Here is a 27,244-nt window from a genome sequence, read left to right on the forward strand (position 1 = left end):
ACCTTTGACCTACGTACTCCAAAATCTAATCAGATCGTCTTCCTATGGTGATAAATACTATTCCCGAGTCTTAAGTTTAAATCTTAAATGGTTCTTGAGATATTGTGATAACGGTCAAACGGGACGGACGGACGGACGTACGGACGGACAACCCGAAAACATGATGCCTCCGGCACCACCTTCGGTGGCGGAGGCATAAAAATGGCTAATGCAGCCAGTGCGCCAACTTGTAAAAGCCCTTCAGAAAGTTTCGATACACTTGTGTTGATATAAAATGGGATGCTTTCTTTTTGTATAGTATTTCTATAAAGGTTGAAGAAAAGTTACAGCAGAATTATCCCTTTCTGAAACGAGACATATCGCAATCTGTATTGCAGCACAATGCATATATATATATCCAGCATATCAATTCAATTTTATTTCGCAATATAAAAATCAAAATATACAAAGTAACAGTAAATTTTAACTATGTTTACAAAGGTTATATGCGGGGCTTTCCATGAAGGTTGTGAAAACCTGTGAAGTTGGATCGCCCATTAAAGAATACAGCCACCAAAATATGACCTTTGACCCTATAACAGATGGAACACAGGTGGCAGCATCACGAAACACTATAGACGTGTAGATTTTACTAAGACACATCTTCATACAAAATATGAAAGTAATCTGTCAAGAAATGTGGCAGTAAGAACGCACAAAAGGGACAAATGACCTTTGACCCTAGTAAGGAACTATGGGGGCAGTATCACAAAAAGTAAAGATGTGTAGATTGTACCAAGATACATCTCATTACAAAATTTGAAATCAATCAAGAAATGTGGTCTACAGAATGCACTCACGCCATCCTGCAAAATATACCCTTTAATCCTATAAGATATGAGACTGGTGGCAGCATCACCAAAAACTATAGGTGTGTACATTTTACCAACATACACTTCCATACATAATTTGAAAGAAATCTGTCACAAAATGTTGCAGTTAGACTGCACACTAGAGTGCACACAAGACATCTATCAAAATATGACTTTTGACTAGTGCTGTAGCGAACCGCCGAACTGAACGGAAGTTCGCCTAACATGGCACTTCGGAACCAAACCGAACCGAATGCAAAGGCCTGGTTCATATGATCGGCAGAAAAATGTAAACGTTTTTGCAAGCTATTTAACTTGTCATTTTGTACCTAATTTTCATGTCATGATTGCTCATTTTTCATACCTGCCAACCTGAGACAAGAGAAATTAGGAGTAAATTTTTCTGGATGGACTACGAGGTCGCGAACCACCAAAGGATTGGGGTAGTAGCCCGTGGATTGGGGGGGGGGGGGGGGGGGGGGGTACACAGGACTTTAGGGTCTATTTTTTTTTCTCTCCATTTTAATGGTGCAAATGGGCCTTTTCCTTTAACCTTTTCGCCCCACACATAAACAATTTTGTCCTTAATTTCGCTGAAAGCTTTATGTTTCTTCGAGTTCATGTGTTTCTGAATGTCATTCATTCCCCCATGGTTGATACTGAAGTCGGCCGAACACACAATGCAAAATGCGTGTTGAAGTCCGAGTGCTGATTCTGCAACTGGAAATTGTTTCTTGTATTCTTTCTTATACTTCTGATTATGAACAGCACGAGTCTTACCCATTTTGTCCTTCAAAAATGGAGAAATCAACGAAGAAGAAGAATATAGTAGTAGTAATCCAAAATAAATCCGAGGAAGTCCGGTAAATAACAAGCTTCCACGATCGCAGTCATCGCACAAGCATTGAAGAAAACACGCCAATGTATACAGTGTTTATGCACGGTGGATCAACTGCACATGTAATATAAATACACGTGGGCTATACGCATGCAGTTACTATGCAACAACGCTGCATGGAGTGTATGTATTAGTACAACGTCCGCACACACTTTATCGATAAAGCTTGCGCACGTGCTTCCATGTACTAGTACATGCAGTACATGGATAATGACTGCGGAACTAACGATCACGTTCGGGCTGCGCTGTGTATATCTTCTATGAGTGCGAGCGCGGATGTCGGCGTGATCTGGTTATCAGTGCTGTGTTATGCATTAGTCTTATGCAACAGTCGTTTGTTTTAAAAATATTTTAAAATTAAAAAAAATCGGAGTTTTGAGGCATGCACTCGGAATTTGGAGTTGGTATGAAAAATGCGGTGGAACTCCGCCTAAATCGGGGTGGTTGGCAGGTATGATTTTTTATTTACTTTTTTCCCATTTTCCTCCTTTGTGATTTATATGCCTATCCAGTGGTGGGCGCGATTTCACTGGCGCCATTTAAATCCCAAATCCTGACAAGAAACCCTGAAAAATTGCCGAACTCTGCCGAACCGAACCGAACATGAACATGGCGTCTGACTTACAGCACTACCTTTGACCCTATAAAAGAAGGAACATTGGAGGCAGCATCACCAAAATCTATAGCTTGTAGATTATACCAAGATACACCTCCATACAAAATTTGAAATAAATCTGTCAAGGAATGTGGCAGTTAGAATATGACGCGGTGGATGCTGAATCCAAAGTATCCTCCAGCATACACTTAGTACACCAGTTGTACAATGAATTGAACTTACTTTCATTGAGTTCATCATTCCTTTCGTTTTGATGCGAGTGCCTGTCCTTGTCTGTTGAAGGTGACCTAGATGGGAAGGGTTTACTCTGATTCTGAAACCTGGAGGTGACTGGTGATGGAGTATCTGCAGGAGAAGGTGTGCTCTGTATCTGAGGTGAATCTACCAAAATTACAGATATACTTGGATTAATAGAATTAAGTTTAAAAAGGTCCTCGAAACACAATTTTCAACATTGGGAATTTTATGACAGGTAATCTTTTTTCTCAATTAGAGTTAAAGGCAGGAAACAATTTTCATATTACCAAACTTAAAGTGAATGTTGAAAGCTACAAATGAATGATACTGCATATTATAGCTGAGTAATGAGCAAGGAAAGATACACTTTTTTAATATAAGGAAACCAAAAAAGTATTCCAATTCACGTGCACTGTAAGGGGACTCGTTTTGCAAATGTAATTTTCATGGGATTTCCTGCAAGTTTTCATCATTTTTTAAAGAAAAAACATTGGCTTTTCAAGCAGACCCAAGAGAAAAATAGGAGAAAAGTAAGATCAATATTTAAGGAAACGTAGGACAGAAGTCAGATTTAGGCAGAATGTAGGATAAAAGTAGGAGATTTGCCGGTTCTCCAGAGCTGATTTGTTTTTTCTTCATGTTGATACCTGCCCAATATATCAAAATCTGCATAAGCATAAATAAAAATTTACAGTAAGGGGGTGGGAAAAACAGACAAAAATTTACAACAACAAAAACTCATGTCACATGCAAAGCAAAATGCCATGTGTATAGCTGCTATCACTTGACATTTTCAATGAATAACTTACCACTATCAGAACCCTTGGGGGGATGTGAGGCAGCTACAAGATTTTTAAGCCTTCCATACATGTCAGTAGCTAGTGATACTGGCATTTTCAAATTTGCTGCCTGCAAGTCTCTTCTTGAATTTTCAATACGATAATTCTGAGTCTTTTCCGCATTTGGTGGCCTTGATACAGGAGGTTGCGAATGGCCCATCGATTTAGGTTGCAATTCGTAACACTGCCCTACAGCATTACTGGAGTGTGACGAGGATGACGATAAATGTGATTGGCTGCTACTACATTTAGGCTGCTGTGATTGGCTGGTTGAATAAGCTTTGCTTGTAGTTGATGATGAAGAATGTAAATGGGCCGACTTAGGGTGTGGACTGGTGAGCTGTGGTCTGCTCTGTGATTGGCTTGTGTTTGATTTCCTATCCTGTGATTGACTGTCAGCTCGTTTTTCAGATTTATTACAGGTGTTAGACTCATGCTCACTTTCATGGGGCTTGTCATCATTGGAATGCTTGTCATTTGGTAAAGCTGTAGTAAGGAAATGGGAGTCAGTATATTCAGACCTGCCAACCTCTGGAATTCAAAAACTGTATTCTTTAATCCCATAAGTAATTATTTTACTAGAAAAAAATTGTATTAACAAGAAAGAACAGGGACTTATAGATGGATCAAGAGCTGCCAACCTCAACTGAACAAAAATCCTATTCTTTTTCCCCCCAAATCCTATTTTTGATCGATAAGTACTTTCTCACTGCGAACATGCGGTTTTGGGTTGTTTTTGTTGTTGTTAAGGGGGGGGGGGACAATTTGCATAAGTTCCTACATACAGGAATAACATTTGTTATGGATCATTGGTTGAATATACATGATTTTGTCATGACTGGCGTGTTCGATGAACCAATAGACATCTCCAAATTGCCGATGTGAGATGCTTGTAGGATACTTTACAAAACAGAATGTGCAATTAGCCATTGAAAATGGCACACACACACACACACACACACAAACAACAAAAAAATGGGGGGGGGGGGATCCAATTTTCTTGAGGAATAAATGTACTGGACTTCTAAAAAATGTACGAAATACGATAAAATCGTACTGGTTGGCAGCTCTGTACATTATGCATAAACAAAATTCTCCAATAACGTGCAGAGTAAGAGTATGCGACTGTAAAAATATAAACAAGAAGAAATAAAAGATACCTTTAAAAATAATTTATAAAAGGTGCAGTTTACCAAATATCAAAGAACATTGTGACAGCTGTCCACCAGAAAAATATGTATGGCCTGTACCCTATTTATTTCCTCTGTAGTGGCAATACAAATATTTTTAAAAAGTCAATGTATAGGAAAGAGAAATGTCTTTATAGTTTATACCAGGCATTAAAAAAAGGTAACCACTCAAGGTTTTGATTACAGAATACCTACCTCTAGATGACACAGTAGGGGTAGTAGATGGTTGGTGAGGTGAATCACTGGTACCCAGTTTTCCTGTGCCAACAACTCGCTGCAGCTTTTCTCTGAATAAAACAAAATAGGATTTCCTACCTTCATATTAACAGGTATGAGACAAAGAAAATCAAGAAAAAGAGGAACACTGTGCGGAGGTTCAGGTGGCAATGGTATATCAATGTACACAATGTAAATCGGATATAGAATGATTCAATTCAACTGGTACAGATAAATCCCTATAATCAATGTGTGTGACTTCTCTGATATTTTGTGTTTTCGAGGCAGACATACAATACTAAATTAACTCCAAATTTAGATACATGTAGCATGTTTATCCACCACAAAAACTGAACTAACTTTCCTTCAAAAATGTTTCCTCCGATTTGATTGTTCCTGTAACATTAAACTACTAATAGTAGCCATCATATTATGATGCAATCCATCCTTGTTCATTACTTTACACAAAATTCCAATGAAACTGGGCATATCATATTCCAATAAAAAAGTAAAAAATAGGTAAAACATTATAAAAATATAAAACAAGGCAATCGCCCAGTTATATCTCGGCCATATTTGGATGTCACCCAACCTTTAACTCAAGTTTGGTTGCACGTGAAGGTCTCTAAAGTGCCTCAAGTCTAGTCACAATGCTATTAACAGTTGGATTTTATTTGTGAAAAGAGAGTTTTACATGTAAATTCAAATATATAACCTTGCATCACCTTTGACCTTAGCATGTAACCCTTGACAGCACTATAGTATGAACTCCAAGTTCATCTATGACCCAAATTTAGTCACAATGCGATTAACAGTTATTTGTCACAAGTGCGTGGTGGGCAATTCCAGCGTGAGAGACGGGACATCCAACCCTCTTATTTGATGTATGTACCTGCTATTTTATATTTCATGTGATGATGCTTATATTAATGTAGAGTGTGACCAATGGTATTTTGTTCACTAAATTAGGATTATTTTACTTCAAGCCCTCCCCACAAATTGTTGGTGGGGCTTCAAATTAAGCATGACAGACAGGACAGGAATACACAAATCAATTTCTGCTTTGATGCCTTTTGAGTGAACGCTCCTCAATGGATGATCTTAAAACAAAATGTGTATATTCAGATTATTACTTGTGAGTTGTTAGTATAAATTTGAATTTCGTCTGGCTTTTGTGAGCATGACAGATGGGACATTAAAAACGTGACAGACAGGACACATTAAAAATGAACAGTCACTTAAAGATAAAGTTGAGTTCTGGTCATGTGATTGCATTGTGAAAGAAACGGTGTGGAATCGACCAGAAAAGGTTGATCATCTAGCATATAATGTGTGTATTGTTAGGTTCTGGAATCATCAAAATGATAAGAAATTTGGCCAAGTCTTGGTAAAGTTACAAACACTGTACACGGAAAGATGCGTATGGGACTACACGAACACATGGCGTAAAAATCCTACCCCGGAGTTTTACGATGTTACATGTCTTATCTGATGTTCTTCCACACTTGCATAATAAGAATGATAAAGCTCACAAATTATTTTTCACCTCTTCCCAGAACTCAACCTTCTCTTTAATACAACTATTCAAGAAGACAAAAATTTCTAGCATTAAATACCATGTTCTTTTGTTTTAAATTGATAATAATAACAAAAATGATAATAATAACTAAAAATATCGCAATCTGTATTGCCGCGCAATGCTAATGTATACCCCGGCAGTGGCAGCGTTTTTGTGTCATGCTTATGCTCGAAGGAGGGACAAAGATCCCCTCTCCCCTTCCTGCAACAAAAAGATGACGTAGAAATCGCCACTAGTGCCTCGGACTATTGTCAATACTAGAAGCAGCATCAACAAAACAATATGTGTGTAGATTATAGAGTAAAATGCATCTCTGTAGAAAATATGAAAGAAATGTGGCAGTTAGACGCTTAAAAGACATATGACCTTTGACCATATAAAAGACGGAACAATGAGGGCAGCATCGCCAAAAAGTGTAGATGTGTAAATTGTACCAAGATACATCTCCATAAAAAAATTCAAAGGAATCAGTCATGAAATATGACCTGCAGAGCACACACTATACACCCAAAATATGACCTGCGACCCTATAACAGACGAACACAGGTGGCAGCATCACGAAACACTAATGATGTGCAGATACCTGTATGATCAAGAGATACACCTCCATACAAAATTTGAAAGAAATCCTCGAAGAAATGTGGCAGTAGGAGCGCACATAAGGGACAAATGACCTTTGACCTTATAAAGGATGGAACAATGAGGGCAGCATTGCCAAAAAGTAAAAATGTGTAGAACAGGTGTCACATGCATATCCACCTTTTTACTTAATAACAGTGAAGGGATGTTCCTTTGTCTACCCGAGGAACTGTATATTTTCTCCGCTTTCTTTGTCCGTCATGTTCATAGTGACATCTATCAAAATATGACCTTTGACCTTATAAATTTGAAAGAAATTCATCAAGAAATATGACCTGCAGAGCACACACTAGACACCCACCAAAATATGACCTTTGACCCTATAATAGGTGAACACTGGTGGCAGCATCACCAAACAATATGGCCCGAATTCACAAAGGAGGTTTAAATTTGGGCATATAGGTGCATAGATTTTACCAACATAAACTTCCATACTCAATTTGAGACAAATCTGTTAAAAAATGATGCAGTTAGACCGCACACAAGACATGTATCAAAATATGACCTTTGACCCTACACAAGACAGAACACTGGATGCAGCATCACCAAATCTATAGGCTTGTAGATTATACCTTCGTTCAAAATGTAAACAAAATACCCTTGAGAAATGTGACCCATAGAGCGCAAACAAACCATCCACAATATATGGCCTTTTACCCTATAGAAGACGGAACACTGGGGGCAGCATCACCAAAAGTTATACGTGTGTAGATTATACCAAGATACACCTCCATACAAAATTTGAAAGAAATCCATCAAGGAATAATGCAGTTAGACCGCACACTAGAGTGCATCCAAGATATCAATTAAAATGTGACCTTTGACCCAATAAAAGACGGAACTCGAGAGGCAGCATCACCAAAATCTAAAGGCTTGTAGATTATACCAAGATACATCTTCATTGAAAATTTGAACAAAATTTGTATAGATATGTGGCAGTTACAGCGCACACAAGAGTATGACGCAGCGTAACGCTGCTGAATCCAAAGTACCCCACCGGCATACTGCTGGGGGATACAATTAAAACTAGATAGACCTTCGACTTACTTTCTGCATACATAATTAGCCCCATGACCTCTGACCTTATGACCCCCAATCTAATCAATTTATTCGCTCAGCAAGATACATACATGTCCTAAGTTTGGCAGGAATCCATCCATCGGTTCTTGAGGCAAAGCGATCACGAGAACGGGACATACAGACGAACGGACGTCCGTACAGACACACGGACGGACATCCCGAAAACACAATGCTTCTGGCTACTTTGTAACGGAGGCATAGAAATCTCAAACTTTCTTATATTTTTTAAAACTTGTTATTAAATGTAAAATTCTCTTTAGTACTAACAATTTTTTGATTAACTTAGTTATAATGACAGTAATAACATCTGGAAATTCCTATGTAATTAACCACATCTTACCATGAAAATTTGTAATTTGATGTACAGGTAAAAAAAATATGTTCATTTGGGGTCAAAATATATTAAAATATTGAAATAAAAAAATTGATCCATAAACGTAAAATCACGTGTAATTCACTGGCATAAAATTACACTTTTCTTTAACACCTAAAGTTAACATTTTATGGAATTACCCCAACACGACCTCAAACAACCTTTGACCTTAGCATGTGAAGTTTTGTGTACAATGTATACAATATTATTTGTCACAAGAGAATCTTGCAGGTAAACTAACATTTGTGATAGATGACGGACGGATGCTATTTGTATCCCTTAGTCTCACCTCCCCCTTCTGAGGAGCCAAAAATATGGTGACTTTGAATTTAAAACATGACTACAATGGTTGCATGTGCAACCAAAGAAGCTTTACCCTAAAAGAAAAACTAGAATCAGGAGCTGCTTTGGATATAAAGTGAGGCTTATTTCCCAAATTCGAGAAAAATCAGGGAAATACCATGCCTGCTCAAAGTATTGCAGATGACAGATTCTTACCTTTCAACCCACTCCTTTGGCTTTTCCCATTGTGATACTTCTGTTCTACAGTTGTAGTAATATTTCTTCCCTGATGAACTCTTGTGTTCTGACCATTCTTTGGCCTTTTCCAAAATCTATGAGAGAACATCAAAAATAATAAAAATATCAATGTGAAGGAAATCAGGTTCATATGTTTTCCTTCTTCACATGGCAAATACCTGAAATCAGGAAAATCCTAACTGATTTTATTATTTACTATATAAATCTATGTATCTACCTATCATTTGCTAGTTTACCTAAACTACGCAGCCATCGACAACTGAAAACTTCACATTCGCGCATGCCCCACCCCAATTCATCGCCTTCCCAGCATTCACGTGCGCAACCGCATGCCTACCATCTTCCTCTTCGACAACGGCCAGGCGATCAGAGAGAGCACCGCGGGACAATGATGAAGAATCCTAGACAGAGGCTGGGACACCAGGTCCAGCCTTAGCGGGAGAGGGAAAGAGCACCCATCCAAGAGAGACAGGAGAAGAGGGAACCGTCTCCTCGGCCAATGCGGAGCTACCAGAAGGATCCGTGCTTGATCCTCCTTGATCTTCCTCAGGACCTGAGGGATCAGGGAGGGGGGGGGGGGGGAACGTACCCCTGGAATTGCCTCCAAGGGATGGAGTGCCCAGGCCGCCTCCGGATCCTGTACCCGCGAGCAATACTCCGGGAGACGGTGGTTGAGAGTGACGGCAAAAAGATCAACCTCTAGAGGATCCCAAGCCACCCTGAGCTGATCGAACACCTCCAGATGAAGCAACCAATCCAAGGAAAGACACTTGCCCCGAGAGAGGAAGTCCGCAATCAGGCTGCCTGGGAATGTAGGAGGCGATCAGGACAATGTTGCTGGCCCGACACCACATTCAAATTCGGGCGGCAAGAGCATTCAGAGACGCTGACCACATCCCGCCCTGCCGGTTGATGTAAGTCCTTGAGGACCAGCATAGAACACACGCCCGTCTAAAATGCCGGAGTGACATAAATGCCGCCATCAGCTCCAGGACATTGATGTGGGGAATGGTCACAGATGGGACCAATCTCCCGAAACCATCTCACCCCCGCAATGCCCCCCCCCCCCCAGCCCAGAGGGAACCATCCCATGTTAGAAACACAGATGGAATAGGGGTATGCAGAGGCTTGCCCTGAGCCAGGAACGAAACGCACAGGGGGGGGGGGGGGGGGGAGCAGAGGTAAGATTTCCTTCGGTAACGGAATCTAAACATGGAGGGAATCCACGCCGGGCGTGAAAAATTTCAAAAGGTGCCTCTGAAAGGCCTCATCAGAAGTCTGCAATCTGGAAATACATTCACAAAACTGGCAAGGTAGCCCAGAAACTGAAGCCAACACTTGGCTTGCACTCTGTGAGAAAGCTGAAGGGACTGGACGGCCAACAAAATTGTCCGAATTCTGTCGCAGCCCGCGCAGCCCGGCTGAACGACCTGGAATGTCCATCTTCGCACCCAAGGACACTGGGGTGGGAGAAAGCCAAGGTCCTGAGTAGTCTGGAGCAACTAGGATAAAAATCCTCAATTTTGAACAGTGACTAAGCTGTAGATGAGTTTTCTCGGCGGGCGAAAATAGAAAGAGGAAGATGGCGGGCGTGTGGTTGCGCACGTGAACCATGGTAAGGCAATGTATTGGGGTGGGACATGCGCGAATATGACATTTTAGTACTCGATGGCTGCGTAGTTTAGGTAAACTAGCAAATAATAGGTAGATACATTGATTTATTGAGGTAAATCAGCAGCCCCTCGGTGTATTAGAATTTTTCATACTCATGCTTCGGATGGTTAGTTACTCCAGTGGAGTAGCGAGTCTGTAAGCTTTCCTAACGTAAAGTAAAGTGGATCACAAGATTATCATGATTGTCATCAAAAAGGACATGTGAAATGGAATGAAACCAAATCCCACTATGTGGAAACTTTACACAAACTTACCGTTTTGATATGCTGCTCATGGTCAGTTGAGTGGTGTGAATTTGGTTGAGTATGGACCTGATGATTTGCTGTTTTATTTTCTGCAATATGGACAGAGTTCGTTCCACTGACAGCTTCTGCAAACAAAATATTTCAAGAAAGACTTAAAACTAGATGGAATTAAGACTGCGTGTGGTCGAAAATGATGCCTTGCCATAGAGAAAATTTACAAACCAAAACAGAAGCAATTTTTAAATTCAAGTTTGATTGTAATCTATCTGTCGGTTTTAACAATGCATTCACAAGCTGTTTATAGGCATACATGATGAGCCCCATGACCTTTAACATCGTGACCCCATAATCTAATCAGGTCATTGGCTTTACAAGATACAAACCGTAAATCTCCAAAAATTTGAAAGTAGGGGGTGCGTTTCGATTTATGCCCCTCATGCCCCTCATTTATGCGCTCATCCGCATCTCGCAACAACAAATATCGTAAATTTTATGTGGTACACTTTTGAACTGGTCAAAAATAAAAATTTGATGCCTTTGGAAGGGACATAATTTCATTTCTTTTGCATAAAGTACCATAAATAATCAATGGAGCAAAATCTCACAATTCTGTGTAGAAGTTTAGTGTTCCAAATTTAGCTCTACCAGATAAGGCAAACCAAAACAAAATCGGTCAAGAAATGAGGGAAAAGAAGCATTTTTGTTATTTTTGGAATAAATTTGCATACATTACCATAATTAATTAATGGAGAACAATTTCAAAATTCTGTGTAGAAGTTTAGTGTACCGAAATAAAGCAAACCAAATCAAAATCGGTCGAGAAATGAAGGAGAAGAAGCCTTTTTTGTGATTTCGAATAAATTAGCATAAATTAGCATAGATAATGAATTTCACGATTCTGTGCAGAAATTTTAAATCCCCCTCCTAGCCCTATCATATGAAACAATCAGAATCAAAATCGGTTGAAAAATCACGAAGAAGAAGCATTTTGAAAATCTTGATGTTGATGCCACAACAGAGTCTAAGTTTGTTGACCTTTGACCTTAACTTAGTGACCTGAAATTCTACTCACATGATTGAGTCCAAGTTTCATTGACTAAGGACTTATACTTTCAAAATTATATCAAAAATTCAAAAACTTAACCTTAGGTTAAGTTTTCGATGATGATGCTACAACATAGTCCAAGTCTGTTCACCTGAAATGACCTTTGACCTTGACTTTGTGATCTGAAATTCTACTCACATGATTGGGGATACTTGATTACCCTATAGTCAAAGTTTCATTGACTATAAGAACTTATACTTTAAAAATTATATCAAAAATTCAAAAACTTAACCTTAGGTTAAGTTTTTGATGTTGACGCCGCCGCCGCCGTCACCGGAAAAGCGGCGCCTATGTCTCGCTTTTTGCTACGCAGGCGAGACAAAACGACATTGTTACTATTATTTGTGACAAGTTCACAAGCACAAATCGGCGCCTTCAACTGCACCTCGCAGTTAAATGAAAGTCCTTCCCCACGTGGGTTTTTGAACACGGACCTGGCTTGGTGCTGACAGAGTCGGCAAAAAATTAGGGGTCGTCTTATACACAGAGATTTACGGTACATGTCCTTGAGTTGGATAGCAATATATCCGTCGGTTCTATTTACAATGTGTTCACAAGCTATTTTTGCATACATACCGGTAAGTTCATTGGCTGCAAGATACATACATGACTTAAGTTTTGCGGGAATCAATCAATGGGTTCTTGAGATAACAAGATCACGAGAATGGGACATGTACAGCTCAAACTTTTAATATGATCCTTAATGAATATCATACACATAGTGTAACTAAAGGTAAAGATCAGTTTTGGAAATGCCCCCCTCTCAAAAAATTATATGGAAGCTCTCATTACCAGTCACGTGAAAGAATATGTTTTAACTAATACGTGATGATACAAATTTTGCCGAGAAACCGCCTACTAATTGATATATTTGGTAAATTATTATATCTATTTGGACCTGATAGATATCGCGCACGTGTCACATAGTCCCATATACATCTTGCTGTGTACAGTACTTGTAACTTTACCAAGACTGGGCCAAATTTCTTATAATTTTGATGATTCCAGAACCTTGCAGTACACACCAATACTTATGCTAGATGATCAACCTTTTCTGATCGATTCCACAACGTTTCTTTCACAATGCAATGGCATGACCATAACTGATCTTTATCTTTAAGACAACTGGTAGTATGTTTGAACATCATAAATGTACCTCAAGTCAACGCAAAGCATACATGTAGCATCTCCTCGCGGGTAAAATGGCCTATATTTAGCATTTTTTGCATATTTAATTGAAAGCTCAAACGATCACTTACCTGTTTGAAGTTTGACTGTAATTTTAGGAGGGAGTAGAGGGAAGATATTAATTGAGAGCCCGCTTCGCCCATGTGCACTCATTCTTTGTAGCCACAAAATGTGTTCGTTTATCCTGAAAGGTCAGATAACTTGTCTAAACTTGACATTTATAATGAACGTGAACGAGAGTTAAACTCTATCAAAAGCGAGGGAGAGGAGGGCAATTAATCTCTTCCCGCTACTCCTTCATAAAACTGGAAATATTGCAATTTATCCCCCCGGCAGTGGCAGAGATTTTGTGTCATCCTTATTTATGTTCGAAAGAGGGACAAAGATCCTCTCTCCCCTTCCTGAAACCAAAGGATGACGTAGAGATCACCACTAGTGGCTCGGAATATTGTCAAGACTAGTTCTTTTATAGCGCTTTTCACGACCGAAGGCCCTCTCAAAGCGCTTTACAGATATAAATATTATTACCCCAGTCATCGGATTCAGGCTTACCCGCACACAATGAGTGATTTCCAGTTAGGTGTTTAGGGCTGGTGTTAGTGTTTAAAAGACACTAACACAAGCCCTAAACACCGAAATGGAAATCAGTTGGTGTTAAGGCTTTGACCTCTGAATATCATCAACGGTAGCTACATGTAGTGTTATCGATTTTGCAAAATTGTCATCTGCTGAACCGAACTTTGTGGCTTGTGTTAATATTTTACGTACGAATGTCCTATTCACTAACACTAGCCCCTAGGGATTAAGCAAATGTTCATTTCCAGTTCGGTGTTAATGTTGTACCCGAACAACTGTCAACGCACGAACGACGCTAATATTGTCTGACAATTAGTCAAATAAAAATATGCGAGACAGGTTCTTTACTATGTGATTCATATATTCTTTTGTGTAAAATGAGTTGTTTTATAAGACCAGAGAAATAAGTGTAAATTTATTCTGTGCTTTTCATGATATCTTTAGTTTTGATTTACTATTTTTAAATCATCGTCGTGAAATCAAGCATGTGTAAAATCAGTGGTGTTAAAGGTAATACAAAGTTTTGGTATGGGGTCATGAATTTGGTTCAAATGAACATATTGGAAGCATATGCGATCCTACAATATTCAGTGAACGTTGTCGCATTTGAAATCAAGTCTAAAGTTGTGAGATTGTAAATAAAACACTCTTTATGTTGTATAGCTCCCTCTCAAGGTCAATTAAGCTATAAAACCATGTTTCTTGACTAAAATTGACCGATTAGCTATTTCTGTTTGGAAACTATATATCACAACAACATATTCTGAGATTTTCATGGTCGCAGCTACCATTGTACGGCTATAGGCGCTATTTGAAATTTATCAACATTTACCGGGAGCACCAGTAAATTTTTATATTCAATTTTACTCAAAAGCAGAAGTGTTTCAGGGGCTAAATTTTCTAGTGCTGATAAAACATCCACAGGGGCATCCAAATACATCAAAATTGTAAAGAATCACTATCCACCCAATTTTCAAAAATTTCCAAAACTTTGTTTTACCTTTAAGCTATCGATATTGCTATCTTCATCGGACTCTTAATTTCATCAGCAGGTTTTTAGCTCGATTTAAGAGCTCTTTACTGCTCGAAACACTAACACACAACTTGAAATCACTCAATGTATGCACATTCTCCACTCTCTGGGGAGCATTTCAGCCAGGCCTCAATTTTACAAGCGCACACTTGCTAATCTAAGCACATTAGCTTTCGCATCCTACAGGGTACCCATTTAACACCTGGGTGGAGAGTGGCAAATGAAGATCAATGTCTTGCCAAAGGACACTGACCCACTGTGGTTTTTGAACCGCGGACCTTGTGATCTACAGTCCAGTGACATACATGTATCCACTCATCCACGACACCTCTACACCTCTGTAGATTGGAGTATAATGCATCTTTGTAGAAAATTTGAAAGAAATCTGTCAAGAAATGTGGCAGTTAGAGCGCAACAAAAGACAGCCACCAAAATATGACCTTTGACCCTATAACAGACGGAACACAGGTGGCAGCATCACTACACACTAAAGATGTGTAGATTGTACTAAGACCAGGGGGGTGTTTCACAAAGATCCTAGTTGAACTTAACAATTATGGAAAGCCATTAGCATCTTTGAGGATATAGTGTAAAAGTTATTTTAAAAGGCATAAAAGTTGAGTAAAATTATTCATATTTTCTATTATCAAGGAGATTTCATGTTCTTGATTTGGAATTTATAAAAAGTCTAAAATAATTGCTTTTTGGCATTTTGCTTTTTAATATATTTTATTTTAAGGCTAAAAATGGCTCTCCATAATTTTTAAGTCAAACTTGTTACGTTCGACTTAGGATCTTTGTGAAACACCCCCCAGGGGCCATAGTGAGCACTAAAAGAAAAAAGGTTTTCATTCCCCCCTCAACCACGCACCCTTGAGTAAAAAGAAAGAGAGGATTCAGGGGAAAAAATGGCATTTAACAACATTCCTCCCCTTTTGAGTAAGAAAATTGAGTAAGAAAATTGGGGAAAAATAGGGAAAAAAAGGGAAAAATAGGGAAAAATAGGGAGAAATAGGGAAAAATGGAGAAAATAGGGATAAAATCAGGAAGACAACAAAAAAAAAAACGGGGAAAAAAAAAAAATTGGAAACAAGATTTAAATCAGGTAATTATGAGGCCTGTAAGAGACAAATACAACATTTGAAAGAAATCCTTCAAGAAGGCATTTAGAGCGAGTAAAAGACATATGACCTTTGAACAATGAGGGCGACATCGCCCAAAAGTGTAGATGTGTAGATTGTACCAAGATACATCTCCATTTAAAATTTGAAAGAAATCCGTTTAACCTTTAGAAGACAGTACACTGGGGGCAGCATCAGCAAAAGGTATAGGTGTGTAGATTATGTAGCAAGATACAACTCCATACAAATTTTGAAAGAAATCTTTCAGGGAATGATACAGTTAGACCGCACACTAGAGTGCACACAATACATCTATCAAAATATGGCCTTTTACCCTAGAAGATGGAACACTAGGGGCAGCATCACCAAAAGTTGTAGGTGTGTAGATTTTAACAAGATACACCTCAATACAAAATTTGAAAGAAATCCGTCAAGGAATGTGGCAGTTAGAGCGCACATAAGATTATGACGTGGCAGTGTACATGTAACTCTGCTGAATCCAAAGTACCCCACCGGTATACTGCCAGAGGATACAATATACCATTTCGTAGATACAATCTGAGCATGCGTGAATTCTCGCTACCCCAAATAGCGATTCTGCCGAGATCCGGGGAAAATCCTGAAAACGCGCATTGCATTATGGGATAGCTTTTCGACATTACAGCTTCCTGTGCAGGCGGCGCGATAGCGCAAACGTAAAACGCTGTCGCCACACAACGTGTATGCACCGAATATGTCGTCTGCTCGGTCTTGTTTTTTTTTCGCAAATATTTCAACGTTTATTTGAACATTTCATTCGTTGTTTTTTGCGTCTTTTGACATCAGTGACGATGGTTTTCTTTTGTGAGGCTGCACAGTGCTGGGCTCATGATTCCAAGCGTAAGAACCCTGAAAAATGGGGGTGGATGAAGGCCGTGACTTGGGATGGGACTCTATACCGGAAGTTGTAGTGACGACCCGAGAGAGTGAAAATTACCTCGTCTCGCAAATTTCGAGATTTTCGTACCTATTTAGGGTAGCGAGAATTGATCTGCGCATGCGCAGATAAAGGTCACTTGAACAAAATTGTAAAACCCACTGAGACTAATACTGGATACCTGCTCACAAAAGTTATGTAGTCATTATTCATGCATGCACCTGTGATGCATTCTATTAAACCAAAGTGCTGGTATGGTATCTCTTAGATTGAACACAGGTGGAAGTAATCTTTTCAAGAGGGCAAACAAATAATCCAGGGTTGGCATATTTACCGCTTCGGAGGCTTATTTCCCGGACGCCGGGAAATACGGTAAGCGGTATTTACCGCTTTTTACCGGTATTTACCGCTTTTTACCAGTATTTACCACTTTTTACCGGGAAATACCGGGAAATATATTTTTCCACTCACTTGTTCATAGGGATTGTCAAATTTTGAACATAATAACAATGGTGGTGAGTATGGTTGCTCTTGTGTGTACTATTTGTGTGTGTGTGTGTGTGTGTGCGTGTTTGTTCGTGTGTTTGTTCGTGTGTTTGTCTATGTCTGTAATTATGTAATGCTGGAAAAAAATACAGGAAAAAGATACCAAATATACACCTAATCTAGATATGATGTTCTTCATTAAAGGGAACTAAAACCATCATACTAAGTTACTTTTATTGTAAAGTTTAAGATATTTGAATAAAATCAGTGAAAAATTGAACAAAATCGGGCAAGGAATAAGGAAGTTAAAGCTTTTTAAAAAGACTAGTCACTAGAGGGCGATATTCAATTTGATGACATCATTTCATTTTGTTCAAATTTTCACTGATTTTATTCAAATATCTTAAACTTTACAATAAAAGTAACTTGTATGAAGGTTTTGGTTCGAAGTTGCTAATTGCCATATTCATGAATACCTATTAATTAGCATATGCACAAAGTGCTATTTGTTTGGGTGTGTACAATTTTGTATGCAGTGAGGATTTTATAAATCTGTTTGTGTGTTCCTACTATGAGTATTGTGCTGCTTATTATTTCAGTTATGAGGCTAAAAACAAGTAAAATTATTAATAAATAGAGAATTAAAATCATATATCCCGTTTTTTACATATTTACCGGACGAGCATCTTATTTACCGGATGGTATTTACCGCCGGTAATTACCGCCACCGGTATTTACCGCCCAACCCTGGAATAATCACCTCCATGACTTTAGCTGTGATTTTTCCAAAAGCCACAAAGTTGGATTTATCTATGTTTAAAAGATTTGTGGATATTTGGGGTCATATGACCCATGTGCTAACTCAAACTTCAAACAGGTAAGTTATTGTTTGAGCTTTCAATTTTACTTTGTGAGTCTCGTGAAGAGACTAATTAAGATTTTGTAGCTCAGCGGAACACATTTTGAAGTTCAATTTGCATACAGCAGTCAGATAAAATGATTGGAAATTTTAATGTGGAACTGTAGTAACACAACAAATTATATTACCACAGGAGGTGAAGAACTCCGACTCTTCAACGTCTTTTAAGAGCAACCTTAAATCCCATTTGTTCAATTTCACGTTTTGAAGACAGACATTCATTCTTTCATTTTTGCATTTTATTTCTTATGTAAATGTACACGCTTCTTTGTCATGATGTAATGTGTTCACTTATATTTTGAAGCGCCTTGAGCATTTAATTAAAATGGAGAATATTATTATTATTATTAACAAGTACAACATTTGGCAATGTCTTTTCTACCAACCTGTCACAATTTAGCATTCAATTCCTGACACTCTGACAGTATGTTCTAAGCTAATGCGTAGTTTATTGCTTAAGTACAGCTTGTGAGAATTCTTCTCTGTCATCTGTCTTCTGCGAGTGGTTTATTATAAAAATGCAGGAAAGTTTTTCGCTCGACCAGCCAGCTTGGTTTAGAATACACGTGACTGGTACATTGGCCCTGTTAGCTGCCGACACTGCAGCCGATCTCGTGGAATGTGCCATGTATTTGCTATTTTCAACTCCAGACTACCGTTAAGGCCTCTTTGATCCACAGTGATATTTTTGGGGATGAAACTTTCCCATGTGGTTTGGTAATGCTGATGAATAGTTGGCGTTCTTGTCCTCGAACTTCCTCCATTCTCCTGATGTACATTCGGAGGTAGTGGACGACGCAGAGTCTCCTGTCCTGAGTATACGCCTTAAAGCTGAGCGTGAAGCCGTGCTGACCTGCACACCTTTAATAGGCCAAATGCAACACTCACATTTCATGAGTCGTTGTAACGTGGCCCCGGAGGTCTGTGATCAAATGTTCCTTTTAAAAGTCTATAGACCAGTGGGTGTGAGCCAACAGGATGAACACTATGTTCTAGAGTTACATACGATGACAATGCGATTCTTTCTGCATTTAATGTAATGTAACTAGCATTCTCTAAGGAAAAGTTCTGATAGGAAACTTAAAACAGAATTAACAGAGGTACGAAGATGATTTATCTTCTTCCTTTCACAAAATCGTTTCCACTTGGTCCAATAAACTTGATACTGCTTCTTGGTAGAGTTCCTCCAAGATGCTGTGAGAACATCAAGGACTTTTTCCTTGAGTCCTTTATTCCCGAAGGGCCCCGGGATACCCAACATCTAAAAAGATCGAGGCAGTCACAAAGAGGGTGTGGGGTTTGGGAAGAGGGTTGCGTGAGGAGGTAAAAAATGGTTCACCAACGAGGAAGCTACTTAGACATGGGAACCATGCCTGGGTTGGCCACTTAGGCACAATCAGAATGCCTGTTGCCTTGTCAGCCTTTATTTTTGGATACATCTTGCCACGAGTCAGAAAGGAGGAAATGCATAGAACTCAAAATTGTCTCACCTAATGTGAAAGCATCCACTGCTTCTGCATTGGGGTCAGGCAGCCATTAAATCGTCGCCGTTTTCACGAACCGGCACAAGCCACCGAAATCCCTTCAAAATGTAGTTTTTATTTTTTTTGCATTTTTAGCATAAGTTATCAACAATCTTTCATCTCACCAAATTTCAGCATCCAAAACGCTTTAGTTTTTGAGATATCCATGGTTACACAAATGACAAAAACGACACACGAGCCAAAAAGCACGATTCATATTTTCACGAACCGGCACGCGCCGTTATAAGTCAATGGGCTGTGCCGGTTCGTGAAAATATATTTGCGCTTACAAGACCTAGACGACGCGACACAGGCGGTTGTGCCGGTTCGTGAAAATAAAATACGCGCTAAGACAGCGCGAGCGCTTTTGTCTTGCGCGTAAAGTTACATAGGAAAAACGACACAGTGGCTTGTGCCGGTTCGTGAAAATATTTTTGCTACGTAAACAGCAAAATAATATTTTCACGAACCAGCACGAGAGTCCAAAGCTTCGTAATATTAATAGTAATTGTCATTATGCTTAACAAATGGAATGTATAGAAAATACAGAATATTTTCCTTTCATTGATATGTATTTTGTGATATAAAATTTGACATAAGGCATGTTTCTGGCGAATTCAAAACGGGCTAAACGTAAAACGCGTTTTTCTCAGAATGTACTTATTTCGTTGCGCGTTGGGCTGTGCCGGTTCGTGAAAACGGCGACGAAATGTACCTCTCCAGTTTCGTATTTAATCTTGAGGCAAAAATATCTATCTCGGGCTTCCCAAATGTCTGAACTATCTTCGCGAGTGTTCTATCGCTGAGCATCCATTCAGTTCTGTCATTGAAATGACGGGATTTATGATCTGCCTCTGTATTTTGTTGGCCAGGGAGATATGCTGCGCTAATCCATATGGTTCTCTCTATGCACCACTTCCAAATGTCTACAGCCAGTTGGTTACAATGGGGTGACTTGATGCCTCCCATATTGTTTATGTAAGCCACAGCCGTTGTATTATCGGACCTGAGCATCCTGCCAAAGTCTCTAGATAGTTCATTTCATTGTCTCTTGCCTTTTCTAGTTCAGACTCATTCCACCTTCCCCCTGGTGTGAATTTGCATATTTGTTGCACCCCATCCACTGCCACTAGCATCAGTTCTGTTTTCACGAGATGGTTTTTCTCTACTGATGGGTAAAAATGTATACTGGATATGGGTTAACCAACATACACTGTAGCAGCTCCCTTTTTTCTTCATTTGAAAGCATCATTTTCCTGTCAAAATGTCCAGTTTCTTTTAAGTGCCATGATTTTGCCTTTTTCAAGGTTACTGTAAAACATTGGTACCGGTACATACCGGACTGCAGGGAAAGAGGAAATCATTTCCCCCCCCTACATGAGCAACTTGCCTAATTGTGGGTTCAGGTTGAAAGAGCAAAGTCGAGAGTTTGAAAATAATTTCTACTGTATTGATCATAAAGCCCCAAAACTGAATCTCTTGTAAAGGTTTCAATCCAATCCAATCCAAAAGATATTTGATATAGCGCCTTTTCCTTGCAGTTACAAAGCGCTGCACACATGCTCGACAATGTTTGGGCCACTTAAAAACAAAAGTTAGACACTTCTTAGAGTTCAGCAAAGTATATGTAGGCTGGTAATAAAGTAATTTCTAGCAGAAAAGATGTGACTTGAGTAGTTTCTTGAACTGGTCAACAGATGAGGCAGTCTGCACAGCAGTAGGTAGTTGGTTCCACAGTTTTGCAGCAACCGATGGAAAAGACAATTCACCAGCACGTTTCTTAGAGAGACACTGAGTGAGCCAGATGGATGATGATGAGCGGGTATTTCGGACTCGAGTACGACGAACCAAGCAGTCAGCTATGTACGGGGGACATCGGTGGTTGAGAGACTTGTAGACCAGTAGTAGGATCTTAAAAGCTATTCTCTGTCGTACGGGCAGCCAATGGAGTTCAAGTCGAAGTGGTGTTATGTGAGTCCGAAGAGGAGCAGAAAAGACAAGCCTTGCCGCTGAGTTTTGGAGTCTCTGAAGACGATCAAGGTCCCTCTGGCTGAGAACACTGAAGAGACTGTTGCAGTAGTCTAGTCTGGAAAGGACGAGAGCCCTCGCCGCAGCGTGGCATGTTGATTGATCAATAAACCGCCTCACCCTCCACAGGTTACGTAGGTGGTACTTGATGCTTCTGCTGAGAAGGTTAACATGCAGACTTAAGTTCACAGATGGTTCAAGTGTTACTCCCAGATTGCGGATGGACTTACATGGTGGGAAGGATTTCTCACCAATCATCAGTTTGACATCATTCATTAGATGGGATGACCGATGATGCGGTGAAGCAGAGACAAAGAATTCTGTCTTGCCATCGTTGAGTTTGAGCTTGTTCGCATTCATCCAACGCTGAATTTCAGTGATACAACTACTGAGTCTGCCAAGCGCAGCATCAATTGCCACTGGATCAGTTGGGTCAAACATCACGTAGATCTGAATGTCATCTGCATACATATGAAAGAATACTCCATGAGCCCGAAGAATATCACCAATGGGACGAATGTAAAGGGTGAAAAACAAGGGTCCGATGACAGAACCTTGTGGAATTCCATGTGGCAATCTACAAGCTTTCGAAAGCTGACCAGAGATTAGAACATGGCTGTTGCGGTCTTCAAGGTATGAATGGATAAGCTTGAGAGCGAGACCTGTAATACCAAAATGGTCTTCAAGACGATTCAGCAGAATGTTATGGTCCACTGTGTCAAACGCAGCAGACAAGTCAAGCAGCACCATCATTACTCCTTTCTGACTGTCAATGGCTTGAAGTAAATCCGTCTGAATCTTAAGTAGTGCTGTTTCAGTGCTATGGTGTTCTTTGTATGCCGATTGCATGGGCTCAGCAAGTCCATTATCCTGGATGTGCTCAGTAAGTTGTCTAAGCATTATTCGCTCGATAATCTTAGACCGAAATGGTATATTTGATACAGGGCGATAGCTCCGTAGATCATTTCTATCCATTGACGCTTTCTTGATGACTGGTAACACTAGTGCCTCTTTGAGATCTGTAGGAAAGACACCACTAGACAGAACCTGGTTCGTAAGGTGAACAAGTTCAGGTAGTACAACTCTGAGATGTTTCTTCAACAGCCATGTTGGTAGAGGGTCAAGGGAGCAACTCTTTGATGATGAACGTTTGATGATATTCTCCACTTCACTCTCAGATACTTCGGCGAACTCTCGGAACTGAAGACCTATCCCCTGATTACAGCAGGATGTGAACAATGGATCGGGATCATTGCCATCAAGTTCATTCCGAATCTTCAGGACTTTATCAGTGAAGAAGTTGGCGAATCTGTCTGCTAATTCAGCTGGCAAGTCATGTACAGGAAGAACCTTTTCATTGGTGTTCAGTAACCTATTCAGTACTTGGAAGGCAGTCAACACAGAGTTCTTGAGGTAAATCTTAAACCCCAATTCCGAAAATACTTGCATGGTTGCTCTAACCGCTGCTTCAACCTGGCGTTTAGTTCACTTATAATGATTTTATCATCTAGATATCCCAAAATAACATGGCCTGCCTCCCAAAGAATAGCCTTGGCGCAGAGCTAAGCCCATTTGATAGTGCCTTGTACTGCCAATGATGACCTTACTAGGTGAGTTGCAGGTTTTTTTTTACTTTGGGTTCTACTGAGATTGAATAATAAGCATCTTGGAGGTCGACTGAGACCATGTATTAAACAGTGTGGGGTCAAGAGACATGCCACAGTGTGAATGTCGTTCATCTTGAAATGCTGTTTAACAACATATTCATTTAAATCTGAAAGATCTAAAAATGAGTTTGACACTCCGATTTTTCTTAGGCCTTGTAAAAATGTTCAATATGAAATCATCCGTGACACACACGGAGCTGTGTTCTATCACATTCTTGCTCTTCAGGTTTTCTAACTCTCCCTGAATATTTTCAATTTCAGAAGCACTTCTTTTGTACTGCCGACAAGACATTAGTTCTAGTAGGGCAGATTAAACTTGGGTCAAATCTTTTACCCCTTTGCTGATTCAAGAATGACATGGTCTGAAGTAATTTTTGTTTCCATTCTTCAAAAAATTGTCTCACTCGACCTCCAATTGGTGACGCTTGATTAGAAATTTCAGTAACTTTTGGTATTGATAATGAACGTGAAGGGCTACCTACTTCTTGGGGTATGCTGGTAGCTATTTTCTCTGCAGGTTAGCGATAGCGACTCTGTGACACCACTGGCTGTCTCTCAAGCTGGCTGTCTCTGTGCTTGAGCCTGCATGCCGCCCCTGGGAGGCGCTCTCCTGCGTAAAAAAAGGCTGATAGGGTGTCCCTGAGAAAGGTCATCTGTTGGATGAGGACGTCCATCCAGCTGATCTGTACTGCTGTGAGCGGTAGGTATCAGCTGCCTTGTATGGGTGATACGTGGTCTGGGGTCGAGCCTAAATCTTACCCTCATCAGCAGATTTTACCACACCTACATGTAATGTCACTTTCTGTTCTTCTTTCAGGTCCTTAACTCTCTTTCCTAAATCATCCCCAAAGAGGAATTTGTCACAGGTGCTTTGCACAATTGAGAGTAAGCCGGATTCATATCTGGATTGATGAGTTCTTTATGCAGGGAATTCATCACATAGTTAGCATTTGAGAGCAATGCTAAATCGTCCTGATGTGTCTCTGTGAGGTTAGCAGACGAGAGTGAATGTGTATACGCAGTTAAGCCCCTCGTAAGGAGATTTTGAACTCTGGTCAGTTATAGGTCACGACTTCGAATAAGCGGTGACAACTTTTCACAAATGACCGGTTAAACTCTTGGTACATCGAGAATGGGGCAGTTGCTTGGCGGCAAGTACATGTACTTAGCTGGTGTTTCTTCAATAATAATTATTTTTCCACTGATTTTTTGCTTGAACTCGATTTCAAAGTCACTTTCTTCTTATCTCCCGTGGAATACTTGGACTCATGGTGCGAGTCAGCCCCCAGACGTTACGGGCCAGGGTTCGTGTCTCCGCCTGCTAACTCCGCAGGTTTCAGAGGGGCCGAGGCCATGACAAAATCATTGATAATTTCTTAACCCTATTTAGCCCGGGGGGGGGGGGGGGGGGCTTTAGAAGCCCCCCCTCGACATTTTTCGCGATAATTTTTTAACGCAAAAAAATCTTGCACTGAAATTTTTTGAGTTTTTTCTTTCGAGTCTAGCGCATCTTTTGAAAGAAATTTTTCGAAAATCGGACCTACCATTACAAAGTCACATGTCCTTTTGTCTTTGCATGTCAGCCCGAAAATAGCTCATTTTTGTGATTTGTGTACAAAACATAAGGAAATCTCATTTTTCAAATAAAGAGATAAAACATTGGTTATTTGGTCTTGTTTATAGTTTAGGTGTTTATTTTTGGGTCAAAATAGTTGAATTATAGTTGAAAATGAAATAAAACAACAAAAACAATAAAATACATAAGTTAAAAAAACAAAGAAATACATAAGAAATTATCAAAACAATAGATAACATAAGGAATAATAACCCTGGTTTTTCAATTTTTTGTGTTGCATTATTATTCTAAATGGTCTAACAAATATATGTAGTGAGAAAGAATGCTTAAATATGAATGTCTGATTGATGGGCAAAAGTGTGAATTTTATGACCTTATTTGCATAAATTATCATAAATATGCAAATGAGTGAATTTTTCAAAAAATTGAAATTACCATGGTATTCTATACACTTCACTTGACATGTATGCAAATTTTCGCGGCGATCGGGCGTTTCACGGCCGAGATCAAAGCTACCCCCCGGGCTATGCAGTTTCAAAATAGCCCGGGCTAAATAGGGTTAAAAAGGACCGAAAAGCTACGAAAATGTTCCCAAAGGAAACCAATGTGATAAGTTTATTGAAGTAGTTTGCTGGAAAACACAAAATTCCGGGAGAACAAAGCCTTGATGTTTCACAAATTTTCATGAATGCATGAAAGAGTTAATCTTTCAAAATGGCATTAATGAGTGCACATGGGAGAAGCGGGCTCTCAGTTAGACTCACAAAGTTAAATGAGCTTTGACATTTGTGGTACATACTGGTACGCAACATTACTTACATTACTGAATGAAAACCACATTTTTGCATATATAATCAGGTATTTTCGCATGTTCAATGAGGTATGACCTTTTAACCTACCTTCTCCGAAATCTAAATTAGACTGTGTTTGACACCATGTACCTTCATATCAAAGTTTTGCATATATAACTACCGTATTTGCCGGCGATAAGGCCGCACCCCCAACTTTGACATTTCAAAGAGGAAAAAAAAAAAAAAAACGGACAAAACAAAATAATCATAATTTTCTCGAAAACACTATTTTTTTTTACAAACTGATACCAAATTCATCCATATTCTTATAATTTACCGGAAGTTTAGCTAAAAAAGTGATCGCAGGCAGGTATGGTGTCCGATATACCCCTACCACAATGTATGGTGTAATGCGAAACTGCATGAAATGGGAAAAAAATGGCGACTTCGGATGGATGTTCGCAGTAGCTCCGTTAGACTGTCCCTTCCTTTACTTTTGCAATGCATTGGCACAAACTTAGATCAAGATCTATCGGCAAATGTTGTGTTAGGACGTTTATTTTCGTATTCATGTCAACAATGCAAGATAAAATTGTCGGGAAGACGTTTGGAAATGTCCTGTACCATAGCGGTATTGTTATTTTACCGTTTCTAGTCCCATACGTGCAAATTCGTGTTGGTTTTGACTTTTTTTTTTACTCTTTCGTCGTAAAGGCCGAACCCGACTTGTTGATATTTTCTCTTCCAAAAATACTGCGGCCTTTACGCCGGCAAATACGGTAGGCCAAAGGACAAAAATAATGTGTTTCTTGTCTCCGCCCACTTCCTTTTTTTTTTTAAAGCAACAAAAATTCAAGTGAATAGACTTTATACACATTAAAATAATAAAATACCGGAATGTATTAAGTCAATATGGCAGTTTTGCGGTATAAAAATTTGAAGGCAGTATGAATACCGGTTTCAATCTAATATCGTCCAGTGTTACTAATACTGGTTTACCATGAAAGCTTAACCAGTAATTTAAGTAATTTGACCTCTGTGACCTTTCACCTACTTATCTTAAATGTAATGAGACTGTCCTCCTATGGTGATACATCCTATAACCAAGTTTGAGGCTAATATAAGATGGATAAGGACTTTTTACAATGCCAGAACTAGCTGTGTGTTAAACAATGGTTTTATGTCCAATCCAGTTGTAAGTAAAAGAGGAATATTCCAGGGGTGCATATATCTATGGCAAGCCAAAAGGGAATATACCCAACTCTTGTATTTATATTCATCTCTGTGCATGAGCTACGAGTTCGTAATGATGTGCACAATTTTTCCTTCATAATCATT

The 27,244-nt window shown here is 39.4% G+C and overlaps 1 protein-coding gene across 4 annotated transcripts in view; it reads right to left on the minus strand.

Moving 5' to 3' along the window:
• Positions 1-27,244, minus strand: part of LOC591504 (WW domain-containing adapter protein with coiled-coil) — a 69,654-nt gene that overhangs the window by 20,754 nt on the left and 21,656 nt on the right. For 3 of the 4 annotated variants that reach the window (XM_011669940.2, XM_791064.5, XM_011669941.2), the window contains exons 4-8: positions 10,987-11,102; positions 9,017-9,132; positions 4,827-4,918; positions 3,412-3,927; positions 2,588-2,746 (exon numbers count right to left, since the gene is read on the minus strand). In XM_011669940.2, the coding sequence (XP_011668242.1) occupies positions 2,588-2,746; positions 3,412-3,927; positions 4,827-4,918; positions 9,017-9,132; positions 10,987-11,102 (999 nt within the window). The remainder of the gene's footprint in view (positions 1-2,587; positions 2,747-3,411; positions 3,928-4,826; positions 4,919-9,016; positions 9,133-10,986; positions 11,103-27,244) is intronic. The other variant, XM_030973724.1, reaches the window with a different exon arrangement.

This window comes from Strongylocentrotus purpuratus, unplaced genomic scaffold (assembly GCF_000002235.5).
Source record: "Strongylocentrotus purpuratus isolate Spur 01 unplaced genomic scaffold, Spur_5.0 spur5_scaffold_7, whole genome shotgun sequence".
Taxonomy (NCBI): Eukaryota; Metazoa; Echinodermata; class Echinoidea; order Camarodonta; family Strongylocentrotidae; genus Strongylocentrotus; species Strongylocentrotus purpuratus.